Source organism: Aedes albopictus, chromosome 2 (genome assembly GCF_035046485.1).
Source record: "Aedes albopictus strain Foshan chromosome 2, AalbF5, whole genome shotgun sequence".
Lineage (NCBI taxonomy): Eukaryota > Metazoa > Arthropoda > Insecta > Diptera > Culicidae > Aedes > Aedes albopictus.
Genome location: NC_085137.1, coordinates 153294901 through 153309830, shown reverse-complemented (window position 1 = coordinate 153309830; position 14930 = coordinate 153294901). Strand labels below are relative to the sequence as shown.

General features: G+C 37.5%; 1 protein-coding gene across 2 annotated transcripts in view; it reads left to right on the top strand.

The window, feature by feature from the left end:
• The window catches only part of LOC109412683 (kelch-like protein 17), a 156020-nt gene that overhangs the window by 127966 nt on the left and 13124 nt on the right, over positions 1 to 14930 (top strand). For both annotated transcript variants that reach the window (XM_062850624.1, XM_062850623.1), the window contains exon 7: positions 13836 to 13942. In XM_062850624.1, coding sequence (XP_062706608.1) covers positions 13836 to 13942 — 107 coding nt within the window. The remainder of the gene's footprint in view (positions 1 to 13835; positions 13943 to 14930) is intronic.

Genomic DNA, 14930 nt, shown 5'->3' with positions numbered 1-14930 from the left:
GAATCCATGGAGAAGTTTCTGAATATGTTCATAGAGAAATTCCTAAAGATATTCCTAGAGAAATTCCTAGAGGAATTCTGAGAGGAATTTCTAATGGAGTTCCAGGAGATATTTCCAGAGGAATTTCTGGAAGACTTACAGGAGCAATTTCAGAAGGAATTTATGGAAGAATTACTGGAGAAATCATCGGAGGAATCCATGAAATAATTCCTGGAGGAATGTGTAGAGGAAACCGCGGAGAAGAAATTCCTGGATTAATTCTTGGGGGAAACCCTGGAAGGATTTCTGGAAGAATTTCTGGAACAATTCCTGAAGGAAATGCTGTACGAATTTCCGAAGAAATTCCTGGAGGAATTCCTGGATCCATTCCTGAATGAATTACCGAAAGTATTCCTGAAGAAATACCTGGGGTAATTTTTGGTGAAATTCGTGGTAGAACTCCTGGAGGAATGCCTGGATGAAATCCTGGAAGAATGCCAGGAGGAATACCTGGAATAATTCTTGAATGAATTCCAGAAAGAATTTGTGGGGAAATTTTTAAAAGAATTCCTTGAGGATTTCCTGGAGGATTCCTGAAAAAATATTTAAAGGAATTCCTAGAGATATCTCAGGAGGAAATCATTCAGGAATCCCAGGAAGAATTATTGGAACTCCGGGAGGAATTATTGGGGTAATTTCTACATGAATCCCTGGAGGATTTTCTAGATAAATTCTTGGAGAAATTGCGGTAGTACTTTCTGAAGGAATCCTGGATTAATGCCTGGAGGAATGCCTGGAGTATCCCCTGGATAAATTCCTGGAGACATGCCTGTATCAATTCCTGGAGGAATCTCTCGAGAAATTCCTTAAGAAATCCCTGAAGGAAACCCTGGGGAATTTCCTTGAAAAATCCCTGGAGAAATTCCTGGACTAATGCCTGGAGTAATCTCTGGATACATTTCTAGATGAGTTCCTGGTGGAGTTTTCAGAAGAATTCTGGGAGCAATCTAGTGGAGTTTGGAGTTTTTAGAAGAACTCCCGAAACAATCTCTAGATGAATTGCTGGAGAAATCCCGGGATGAGTCCATGGAGAAACTCCCAGGAGAAATTTCTTAAGAAACCTCTTGAAAAATTCCTAGAGGAATCCTTAGAGAAATTTCTATAGAAATTTCTGGAAGAATCCCTGGGAAAATTCTTGGAAAAATCCCTGGAGGAATCCCTGAAGCAATTTCTGGAGAAACCTCAGGAGGAATGCCTGGAAAGTTCTGCACAAATTCCTGCAGGAAGTTCTGGATAAATTCCTTGCGGAATCCCAGGAAGAATTCCTGGATTAATCTGTAAGGGAATTTTTGTGGAAATTCCTTGGAACTATCCCTGGAAGAATTCTTGAATGAATTCCTGGAGGAATCTCGAGAGAAATTCTGGAAGCAGTTAATGGAGGAATTTCTGAAGAAATTCCAAGAGAAATTTCTGAAGAAACTCCAAGAGAAATTTCTGGAAAAAATCCAAGAGAAATTTCTAGAGGAATTTTTGGAGGAATTCCAGGAGGAATTCCTAAAGGAATTGCGGTAGTAATTTCTGAAGGAATTCCTATGGGAGTTCCTGGATCAATTCCTGGAGGTCTTTCTGAAGGGATTCTTGGGGTAATACTTAAGTAACCTCTTGAGGAATTCTTGGAGGTATCCTTGAAGGAATTTCTAGAGAATTACTTGAAAGAATCCCTGGGGGAATTCTTGCTAAAAAAAACCAGGAGGAATCCCTGAAACAATTTCTGGGAGATCCTCAGGAGGAATTCCTGGACAAATCTCTATAGGAAATCTTGGGGAAAATCCGTGGAACTATTCATGGATGAACTGCAGGAGGAACCCCTAAGGAATCCCTAAGGTGGAGCCTCGTAGCCGTGCGGTTAGGGTCACCAAGCTTATAATCGCACCATGTTATGGGGTGAGGGTTCGATTCCCGCTTCGGGCGTTGAAACTTTTCGTGAGAATAGTTTCTTCCCCGTTTCCACTGGTGCATGCTCCGTTGTCCGTTGTCTAATGTTAAGTTTAAAACAGTCTCTACAGCTGAAAGCTGAAGACGTTGTCCGTGTCTTTTAAATAAATATCTTGAGAATCCCTGAATGAATTCCTGGAAGAATCTCTAGAGGAATACTGGAAGGAATCCATGGAGAAATTTCTGAAGGAATGCCTGGAGAAAATTTTAGAGGAATTCAGAAAGGAGTTTCTGGTGGAGTTCCAGGAGGATTTTCTGGAGGAATTACTGCAGGAATCATCGGTGGAATTCCTGGAGGGATCCATGAAATAAATCCTGGAGGAAGGTGCAGAGGAAACCCTAGAGAAGAAATTCCTGGAAGAATTTTCGGAGGAATTCATGGAAGAATTCCTGGAGGTACTTGGGGTAATACCTGGAGAAATTCTTGGTAGAACTCTTGCAGAAGTCTCTGGAGAAATGCCTGAATGAAATCCTAGAGGCATGCCAGGAGAAATACCTGGAATAATTCTTGAAAAAAATCCGGGAAGAATTTCCGAAGGAGTTCCTGGAAGAATCTCAAGATTCATTCCTGATAAAATACAAAGTTCGTTTTCTGAGGGAATTCCAGGAGCATTTTCTTTAGAATTCTCAGGGGAAATACTGAAGAAACCGCTGAAATTCCTGAGGAAATCCTGAAATCCTGGATTAATTTCTGCGGGAATCCCAATAAGAGTTCTTCTAGAAATGTTTAAAATAATCTCGGAATTCGTTTTTGTAAGAATAACAGAAGAAATTCCCGGTGAATCCCTGGAGGAACTCTTGAAGTAATTTCTGAAGAAACCCGATGAGGAATCCCGGAAGCAAGCCCCATTAGGAACTCTTTATGGAATCTCAGGACAGCTTTCTTAGCGAATACCTAGAAGAATTTTTGTAGGAATATTCCTGGATAAAAAAATGAAGAAATCAATGTCTGCAGTAATTGTTGAAGGAATACTAGGATCCCTATTGGAGCGGACCTGGTGGGATGGTTAGAACACTTGACTATCACGCCGAGGACCTAGGATCGAATCCCACTCCCGACAAACTCGCAAAATGTGAGTTCTTCCTTCGGAAGGGAAGTAAAGCGTGGGTCCCGAGATGAACTAGCCTAGGGCTAAAACTCTCGTTAATACAGATAAAAAAACTAGGATCCCTAAAGGTTTTTTGTACAAATTTTTCAAGCGATTCTTGGAGTGTTTTTTTAGAATCTCTAAGTAAAATTTTCTAAAAGAATTTCTGGAATACATTCTTGCAGAAATACTTCGAATCATTCCAGATGTAATTATTGGAGCAATCTCTAGTGGAATTTTGGAAGGCATATATGGAGATATCCCTGTAGAAATCTCTGAATACCTGCAGAAATACCTTAATGGATCTCTGGAGAAATTCCTGAAGGAAACTTCGAAAAAAGCACAGGAACAATTACTGGAGGAACCTCTAAAGATATCCCAAGACAAATCCCCGAAAAAATGTCTAGTGGAATTCCTAGATGAATTCATTAACAAATTTTGAAAACGACGTATAATCAATGCTACACCATTGATTATACGTCGTTTTCAAAATTTGTTACTGAATTCTTGATTGAATTTCTGGAAGAAGCCAAGATGGAATCACTGAATTAAGCTATGGAAAAAAATCTTGGAGGAATTGTTCTTACTCATATAGTTTACAAAACTATGAACAAATCTGAAACAGTCATTTTGATTACTCAAAACTACAATACTGATTTGCATATCCACAAATCGGGCGCCCATCCCGCTTGAAATTCATCTCAGGTCAGGCCCCCCCTGGGCCCCCTCCAGAAAAAAATCCTAGTTACGCCAATGCCAATTGATCAAGTTTTCAGGGCGATCCGTCATTTGGTTCCTCAGATTTGTGCTTTTGGAAATTCGAGGCGTGGCTTCGTTCTATATTCACCTTAACGTAGTGTGTTTTTACGAACTGGAACCAATTTTGTAAATTGGGACATAAATTTGTGCCTCAAAGTATGCAATGCCCTTGTAATTTCATGTAGTTAAATTTGTTGTGTTCAAATTTTGGTTAGGTATGAAACATTCAAAAACAACACAAATAAGAGAACATGAATAGCATGTAATTATACAGGGTGTTAGGTTCCTGAGTGCAAACTTTTTAAATGGTAATAGAGGACCATGAATGGTGAAAAAAATTGTTCTACGCATTTGGTCAAATCTCAACCGTTGGGTAGTTATTGAACTTCCCATATTATTGATTATTATTGCCTTAGCTGGCTATAACTTTAAAATGCTCAAACTTATCGCAGTTTTTTTTACCCTTATTCGAAAGATTATTGAATTTTCTATCAAATGGCATTTTTGAATCGATTGGTTCAGTTAAATAACTAAGTTTTCTAGAGCAAAACAGCTAAAAATAGTGTGTTTTAATTTGTTTATGTCAATTATCTTTGAGACATGTGTAATTAAGTAAAATTCTTTCTTTGGCAAAGTTGTGGCGTCTGTTTCACTCTACAATTCATACTTTGACGCCAAACTTCTAGCTTTTATCGTTTTCTTGCAATTTTGACAGTGCGCAAAAAAGTGCTTACCATGACAGTTACAAATTTATGATTTGAAATGCGATGTTTCAATTAAAATTGCAAGAAAACTATAAGAGATAGAAGTTTGATGTCAAAGAATGAATTGTAGAATGGAGCAGGGGCCGCAACTTTTCCTAAGAAAGAATTTCAAAAAAAAAAATCAAAGATAATTGACAAAAACAAATTAAAACACACTTCTTTTGAGCTATTTGCTCTAGAAAACTTAGTTATTTAACTAAACCAATCGGTTCAACGATGCCATTTGATAGAAAATTCAATAATCTTTCGAATACGGGTGAATAAACTGCGATAAGTTTAACCATTTTCAAGTTATAGCCAGTTAACGCAATACTAGTACAAAACATGGAAAGTTCAATAACTACGTAACGGTTGAGATTTGACCATATGCCTAGAACAAATTTTTTCACCATTTATGGTCCTTTATCACCCTTCAAAAAGATTGCACACAGGAACCTAACACCCTGTATATCTACAGAAATTCCTCGAATAATTCCTCTAGGTATTCCCCCAATAAATACTCAACGAATGCGCCAGATATTCCTCCTGAAATTTCTTCTAGGAATGTCTGCCAGAATACCCGCAATATTTCCTCCAGAAATTCCTCCATCAATTCCTCCAAGGATTCCTCCAGAAAATCATTTATGAATTTCTTCCAGAATTTCCCGGTGATGTCTCCCGGAACTCTTCCAAGAATTTCTCGAGGAATATGTCCAGGGAATCCTACACGGAATCCTCCAGGAATTTCATCAGGATTTTTTCCAGGAATTTCTCCAGGAATTCCTCCATTGATTCATTAATCAATTTCTTCAGAAATTCCTCAACATTTTTTTTAAGTATTCCTTCCAAAATTCCTCGAGAAATTCCTTTTGACATTCCTCCAGGGATTTCTTCCAGGAATTCCTCCACGGACTTCCTCCAGAAAATCGTAGAGGAAATTCTCCCGTAAGAATTTCGCGAGAAATTTCTCCAAGGAATCCTCCACGGAATCGTCCAGAAATGTCTCCAAGATTTTCTCCAGAAATTTCTTCAGGAATTCCTCCAGGGATTCAATAATGAATTTCATAGGAAATTTCTTTAAGAATTCCTTCAGAAAATCCTCTAGGAATGTCTTCACAAATTTATTCAGGAAGCCTCACATATTTCTCCAGAAATTACTCAACTAATTCCGGGAAGATTCCTCCAGTAAATACTTTAAGAATTCCTACAGAGATTCCTCTTAAAAGTTCTCCTCGGAAAAATCTTTAAGGAATTCCTCCAGATAACACTAGTTTACAGCATTTTTGAACTCGGTAAGCTGATGATCATTTTTAGTGTAGAATCATGCCCTGAGTTCGAAAACGCAAAGGAAAAAAAATACAGTAGAGCGGAAATTTTTTCGATTTTCCATACAAAGTTGATGATTTGAAATCGATTTTTGTTCTATTTTTAAGCAACGTCGCTCACTTCACACATCTCATTCTTCGTAATCAATGCTCCGATTGTGCTGAATTTTTTACTGTAACTCGCCCACATATGATATGTCAAATAAACGTCGAGAAAGAATTTTTAGATTGTTTTTTTCTTATTGAAAAAAAAAATACATTTCTTCATATATTTTTGGAAATTGGGCTAAAATTTAAGGAGATCGTCCCTAAAACTCGCCAATACCTTGAATTTCATTAATCTGACGCTAAACCTGCGTTCAGATGATCGAATGCTATTGTATTCAGCTTTTAATTTATGGAAAAAGATTTGACATTTGTTGAACAAAACGCAAGATATTTGAATTTTAGTAAATTCCATATTTGTAAAAATTGCAAAACTCGATATTTAGCTAAAACTCAAAAACTGCTCTACTTTAAATTTTTTGAAGCACGGTTCCGAAATCAGTACTAAATTGTGCTTCAAAAATTTTGGTCGTTGACAGAAGTTCACGATTTATTTACGTTTACGTTTTATTTTGTAAACTAGTGTAATCCTAAAAAAAATTCTCACGGAGCTCTTCCAGGAATTCCTCCATGAATTCCTCCAGGAAATTCTTCAAGAAATTTCCTCAGGAATTCCTCCAGGGATTCATCCATAGATTTCTTCAGAAATTCCTCAAATATTCCTTCAGAAATTCTGCTAGGCGTTCTTTCAATAATTTCTCAAGGAAGAATACCAGAAATTACTCCAGGAATTCCTCCAGGATATCCTGCAGTGATTCCTTCAGAAAATCCTCTGGGAATTTCTGCCAGAATTCCTCCAGAGAATCCTAAATGAATGTCCCCCGGAACTCTTCCAAGAATTCCTCCAGGATTTCCTCGAGGAATTCTTCCAGGGAATCATCCACGGATTCCTCCAAGAATTTCTTCAGTTTTTTTCCAGGAATTTCTTCACAATCCCTCCAGGGATCCATTAATACATTTATTCAGAAATTCCTTTTAAAGAAACAGAAATTCCTCCACGAATTCCTTCAGAAATTCCTCGAGGAGTTCCTTCAAGATATTCCTCCAAAAACTTCTCCAGGAAGCCTCATATATTTCTCTCGAATTTCATCCAATGATTCCTCCAGTAAATACTCCAAGAATTTCTCCAGGAATTGCTCCACGGATTCCTACAGAAAATACTAAAGGAATTTCTCCCGGAACTCTTCCAGGAATTCCTCCTGGAATTTCTCGAGTGATTCCTCCAGGAAATTCTACAGGAAACTCTCAAAGACTTCTTCCGGAATTCCTTCAACGATTCATCCATTAATTTAAAAATTCCTCCAGGAATACCTCCAGGAATTGCTCCAGGGATTCCTCCAGAAAATCCTGCCAGAATTCCTCCAGAGAATCCTAAAGAAATGTCTCCTGGAACTCTGCCAAGAATTCCTTCAGGGATGCCTCCATGGATTCCTCCAGGAATACCTCCAGGAATTCTTCAACGGAATCCTCCACATAATCCTAAATCAATTTCTCACGGAACTCTTCTAGAAATTCCTTGAGCTAAATCTACATAGAATCCTCCAGAAATACCTCCAGAAAATTCTATAATTCCTCTAATATTTTCTCCAAGGATTCTTCCAGGAATTCCTCGATGGATTCCACCAAAAAATCCCAAAGGAATTTAGCCCGGAACTTTTCCTGGAGTGATTCCTCCAATGATTCCTCCATGGATTCCTCCTGGGATTTCCTCCAGGAATTCCTCCAGAAATGATTCCAGGACGCCTCATATATATCTTCAGAGATTCCTCAACTAATTCCTGGAGGATTCCTCCAGTAAATACTTCAAGAATTCATCCAGAGATTTTTCCTGAAATTTCTTCTGAGAAAAATCATTTGGAAATGTCTATCAGAATTCCTTTAATATTTTCTCCAGGGATTCTTCCAGGAATTGCTCCACGGATTCCTCCAGATAATCCTAGAGGAATTTCTCACGAAACTCTTACAGGAATTTCTCCTAGAATTCCTAGAGAAATTCCTCCAAGGATTCCTCCATGGATTCCTCCAGGAAATTCTTCAAGAAATTCCAAAGGAATTTCTACAGGTATTGCTCTTAGGGTTCATACATCACGGTGTTCGTATACACCATATAACTTGAATAAATTTCACATCTGTAATTCAGATTTTCAAAGTACATGTATTTATTGAAAGGTCATATAACACTGATCAAATACAGCATATGGTTTTGAATAAAGTCTTTTTCTACTTTTTTAAAGCCTTAGAAGTATCTAAAGTTTTTTGGCTCCGGCACGCTAGAATAATTTTCGAAAAGTTGCTCATGCTACATCAGTCTAAATCGTTGAATTTTGAGTTAACATCTCACTATACTAAATTATAATATCTTAATTAGGCCGTTACAAATATTTATTTCACTTTTTGTCCCACCACTCTTTGGCTGGTCGAGGGAGGGGGGGGATAAAAATAATAAAGCATTGAATCTGAAATTTATATTAAAAACTCACCATATTTGTTAAAGAATTTTTAGCAAGACCCGATATTTTGATAAATATTTTTTTATCTGCCCCCTCAAAATGCAAAATCCAGCCAAAAATTTTTGAAGGGGGAGACAAAAAGTAAAAATAAAATTTGTATCAGCCTTAATAGACAAGAGCTTTACACTGCTATTTCAGTGATGATATTGTGATAAATTTGCAAGTATAGTAAATTTGTGTTTGTTGCTATGAAAAAGGCATAAATACATTATATAAAGCAAATTTAAGTCAAAATTTGCCACAATTGGATCATAATCAAGTTTTGGAAAAGATAATAATAGGTTGAACTGAGATACGACGCAGCCTTGCCTTTTACACAACAAAAAGCATTTAAATAGGTACAGGGACAATTTTTGCAATTTTAAGGACCAAGATATAATGACTCCGTACTTAACCTTATCTGAATCTTATAGATTATTTTGTATGGCAATAGTTGCTACCACTAATGCTGAGGACAATAACCTAATTAGATTCAACTTAACACCATTATTCATTGAAAACTAGACGGAATACCAAAGAAGGAGCTGCGTGCGTGACGAAAGGAACTTGAGACACATTTGCAATTATTACAAAAGGATAAAGGACAATTTATTTCAAAACATATACTGTATTTGATCAGTGTTATGAGAGCTTCCAAGGAATTTCTCAAGGAAGAAACTCCTGCAGGGATTCCTCCAGAAAATCCTCTGGGATTTTCTGACAGAATTCCTCCAGAGAATTCTGAAGGAAGTCTCCCGAAGGACAACGTGCCTCTGGAGCCAACCTACTGAATGTCTCCCGGAACTCTTCCAAGAATTCCTATAGGAATTCTTCGAGGAATTCCTCCAGGGAATCCTTCACTGATTCCTCCAGGAAATTTTCCAGATTGATTGATTGATTTGTCTTTATTAAAGAGACTTTCAGCCCTTGGCTCTTGTTTTCCAGATTTTTTTTCCAGGAATTTCTTCAGGAATTCCTCCAAGGATTCATTAACAAATTTCTTCAGAAATTCCTTAAACAAATCCTTCAGAAAATTTCACACGAATTCCTTCAGATATTCCTCCAGAAATTTCTCCAGAAAGTCCCATATATTTCTCCAGAATTTCCTCCAATACTTCGTCCAGGAATTCCTCCAGTAAATACTCCAGGAATTTTCCAGAGCTTTGTCCTGAAAATTCTTCTAGGAAAAATTCTTTAGGAATGTCTGCCAGAATATCTCAAATATTTCCTCCAGGGATTCCTCCAGGAACTGCTCCACGGATTCCTCCAGAAAAGCCTAAAAGAATTTCTCCCGAAACTCTTCCAGGAATTCCTCCTGGAATTCCTCGAGTGAATCCTCCAGGAAATTCTACAGGAAATTCTCAAGGACTTCTTCAGGAATTCCTTCAACGATTTATCCATGCATTTCTTCAGAAATTCCTCAAAAACTCCTAAAGAAAATCATCTTGGAATTTCTGCCAGAATTCCTCCAGAGAATCCTAAAGGAATGTCTTCCGGAACTCTTCCAGTAATATCTCCAAGAATTTCTTAAGGAATACCTCCAGGAACTCCAACACAGAATCCTCCACATGATCCTAAATCAATTTCTCGCGGAACTCTTTTAGGAATTCCTCTATGGAATCCTCCAGAAATACCTCCAGCAATTCCTCCAGAAAATTCACTGGAAATTTCTGCCAGAATTCCTCCAAAATTTTTCCAGGGATTCTTCCAGGAATTCCTCGACGGTTTCATCCAGAAAATCCTAAAGGAATTTCTCTCGGAACTCTTCCAAGAATTCCTCTAGGAATTCCTCCAGGGATTCCTCCATGAATTCCTCCATGGATTCCCCCAGTAATTTATCCAGAAATTTCTTGGGGAATTCCTCCAGAGATTCATCCATGAGTTTCTTCAGAAATTCCTCAAAAAATCCTTCACATATTCTTCGAGGAGTTCCTCCAGACATTCGACAAGGATTTCCTCCAGGAAGCCTTAAATATTTTTCCAGAAATTGCTTGAAGAATTCCTAGAATACTTGCCTAAAATATGTCTCCAAATATACCTCAAAAAATTCTTTCGGGAATTCCTCCATTAATCCCTACAAAAAATCCTTCAGAAATTCTTTCTGAAACACCTAAAAGAATTTCTACAGGGATTCCTCCAAGAATTCCTCCTCGAATTTCTCCAGAAAATCTTAAAGAAACTTCTTCCGGAACTCTCCCGGGAATTACTCCAGGAATTCCTCGAGAAAGTTCTCCAGGGATTTCTACAGGAGTGTTATCAGGATTTGTTTCAGGAATTTCTCCAGCAACTTCTTCAGAAATTTCTCTTGAGATAATTCCAGGAATTCCTCTAGTTATTCCTCCAGGAAATCCTCTAAACATCCCTCCAGTGATTCCTCCGGGAATTCCTTCAGGTATTCCTTCCTCCAAAAATTCCTCCACGGATTTCTCCAGAAATTTATTATCATAAATTTTAATATGCAGCAACACAAAGAGAATGTTTTGAGAAGTATGTGCGTTTAAACGAATTTGTACCACTGTACCATTCGATCATCTGAATGCAGGTTTTGCGCAGATTGATGAAATTCAAGATAATGGCGAGTTTTGGGGACGATTGGGGGCGATTAGCAAAATTTCCAAAAATATATGAAGATTATTTTTTTTTTTCAATAAGAAAAAAACAATATAAAAATTCTTTCTCAACGTTTATTTGACATATCATATGTAGGCGACTTCCAGTAAAAAAATCAGCTCAATCGGAGCATTGCTTACGGAGATTGAGACGTGTGAAGTGAGCGACTTTGCTTAAAAATAGAACAAAAATCGATTTCAAATCATCAACCTTAAAAAGACACGGACACGTTTAGTACTTCCAGTAAGTTATTCGCTCTTTAAGGAAGCACGACACTAGACAACGGACAAACATGCGACATCCAGTGACAGAGCCGAAAACTTTTCCTGACAGCTGCGGCGGGAATAATAGAAAATCGAAAAAATTTCCGCTATGTGTACTGTTTTTTTTTCCTTCGCGTTTTCGAACTCAGGGCATGATTCTACACTCAGTAGCAAAAAAAAAGCCGAGGCGATTTTTTCTCCTAAAATGCGTCACGCTCAATCTGCTGCAACTTTGGCAATCTATATATATAAAAATGAGTTTGAAGTTCCTTTGAGGCAACAAAACTCAAGAACGGATGAACCGATCAGCATGACATTTGCACGGTTCGGTTCGTATTCGTAGTGGCTGTGTTTAGATGTACAAAAAGTTACGAAAATCAACTAAGAAAGTAAGAACATTGATAAAGTACTGATTTTTGATGAACTGGGAAGAAAATCAACATGATCGAAATAAAACCAATCTAGAGTGCGGTGCTGTTTTAAGCCCTACTGTTGTCAAACCACCACAGCTTGGCAAAACAAAGTTTGCCGGGACAGCTAGTTATCAATATTTTTGACTGAAAATTTTGCCACTTCATCATCAATATATTGATAATGTATGGTCAAAATTTCATATTGATAAAAATTATATATTTTGAGTTATAACAACTTATATGAAAAAATCCATTTTTGGACATACCTTTTTCAAAAACCCGTATTTCAGTGAAAAATTTAAGTAGCTTCATAAAAATTTCACTGCAGCGTCAGTTCCTATATTTACTGACGTGTGAATATACAAGTAGTTTGTATAATTTACAAATTTTGGCTACTGTTAAAACCTTAACATATGCAAACAAGTGATGTAATATGCCTTTCTATATCATACTTTGTGGTTCTTAATTATACCCCACAACTTGTTTACTCATAATTATTTTTTACAGTTGTCAAAATTTGTAAATTATACAAACTACTTGTATATATTCACTAACATATGTATGTTTGTAACGCATTACGTGTAACGCGCACTGGCGTAGCCACGGGGGGGGTTTTAGGGTTAAAACCCCCCCCAGAGCCAAAATTTGTGGAACAAATTTTCAGTATAAAGCACTCTGTGACGAAAAAAATTTTCGGCTGCGCCGCTATTTTCAAACTACGAATACAATTGCTCATTACATTTTACAATAATGTAAATGTCTAATCATAAAAGGTATCATTGACCGTTGAAAACCCCTCCCAGAGACAATTTCTGGCTACGCCACTGGTAACGCGTAACGCACTATGTGTTACGTGTAGAATGTCATAAACAACTAGCAAACCACACGAAAATTTATAAAAATATGTCATATAATATGGATTGTTTATTAAAACTTAGATCTAAACATAAATGGAACGAATTGACCTCGGCTTTTTTTCTGCACCGGCGTTTCAGCGTGGTCAATATGGAGTGAAAACTGTAGGCACCGACAGTGGTACTTCAACTTTGACGATTTCTGTGGCCCAAACTGCTTGATGAAAGCATTTAAATTTTGACCACAACATTTCCTATATTTACTGATGCTGCAGTGAAATTTTTATGAAGCTACTTAAATTTTTCACTGAAATACGGATTTTTGAAAAAGGTATGTCCAAAAATGGATTTTTTCATATAAGTTGTTATAACTCAAAATATATTATTTGTATCAATTTGAAATTTTGTCCATACATTATCAATATATTGATGATGAAGTGGTAAAATTTTCAGCCAAAAATATTGATAATTGACAAAGTTGCAGTAGATTGAACATGACGGATTTTGGAAGAAAAATTCAACTCGGCTTTTTTTTTGCAACTGAGTGTACACCAAAAATGATCATCAGCTTATCGAGTTCAAAAAAGCTGTAAACTAGTGTAATCACCAAGAGAAACGGCATCAAGCCATTCATCGTTATACTTTGAATAATATGTTTTTCCGTGTCCCGCCTGAACACAGTATAAATAAAATTCCCAGGCACAGATCCATACATATCCGTCCATTTCTGGGGTCATATTTTTCAACAAATTTGCTACATGTTGCCATCAATGTAAACCCCATCAATTTCCACCAAAGCGTATAATCGATTTCGCTTCCGGCCGATTATGGTGAATCCACCACATCACCAAAGAATCGGGATCATCACCGTGCATGCGATTTTCCCATTTCCGTTCTGTTTAGGAAATTCGGTATGCTCATGTACTATTCAGACGTAGTTAGCTTCACATCACGTGCGATTCATTTGAGAGACCCCCAGCCATACATTATGTTGGATGCCCCGCAAAGCCAGGTCAGACATTGTCTGCCGTCCTCCTCTTAGTCAGTGTGGCAACAGTTTTATCGCCATATTTGCACGTAATGGCCGTATTACATACCGCAAACCTCCATCGCGTTCCGTCTAACCTCTAACCTAACCTAACTTATGATAAAAGCCATGTGTTCTTCCCCAACTGTAACATCATTGAACCATTATCTTTCTCCCATTTACAGATGCCCACTCGTGCAAGGAGCTTCACTCACGTTCGCACCGTTATGCTTTGCAAAACTTTCAACAAGTTGTTGGCACGGAGGAATTTTTACTGCTAGGATTCAATGAGGTAAGTAAACATCTACTTTTCCGCTTACGTATTCGGTGACCCGTGTGAATGCTACGTCACGCCACGCATATAACGAGAAAGGAAGCGACAACAGAATCCTTAGTAAGATTTAAAGACACGGACAACGTCTTCAGCTTTCGGCTGTACAGACTGTTTTTAAACTTAATATTAGACAACGGACAACGGAGCATGCACCAGTGGAAACGGGGAAGAAACTATTCTCACGAAAAGTTTCAACGCCCGAAGCGGGAATCGAACCCTCACCCCATAGCATGGTGCGATTATAAGCTTGGTGACCCTAACCGCACGGCTACGAGGCTCCATTTACCGTCAGGAACATTCATATCCGTTTATACACATATCCACATCTGAAGGAGAACAGGAATAAAGCCTGTATCCGCAATAATCGGGACACAGAAATACAGCTGTAACTCTGTAATAGATACATTAAAATTGCTCAATTTTGACCTAATAAAATCTTAAGATGTGTTCATCTCACCTACAAAATTTCATGTGAATCGGTGCAGTACTTTTTGTTGTAGCAATGAAAGAGTAGAATGTGCGCCATTGAATTTTGTACAGCCCCTAGTTTTGCTTGTCAGCGCTGCAACTTTTGAATTCGTCAAAGGAAATGGCTGAAATTTTCAACACAAACCTCTCAATCTACATTTGTTGCATGGGCAAAATTTCAAAAAAATCGATGCACTATCAACTATTTTATAATCGAAACATGTATTGGGACTGAACGTGATTTTAGCCCCTCAGACAGCAATTAGTCAGCACCCTCTATTGTATCGATTGTACTATTGAAAGTACTTTACCAATAATCATCAAATTTTGCCGACATAATATACACATAATCAACTACCTTCTGTGAAAATTTCATGAAAATTGGTAGAGAAATTCAAAAGTTATGAATAGGCAAACACCGCACATGAAAAACATGAAAAATTTTCACTAAAACTCACCCTTATCAACAGCAGTAGCT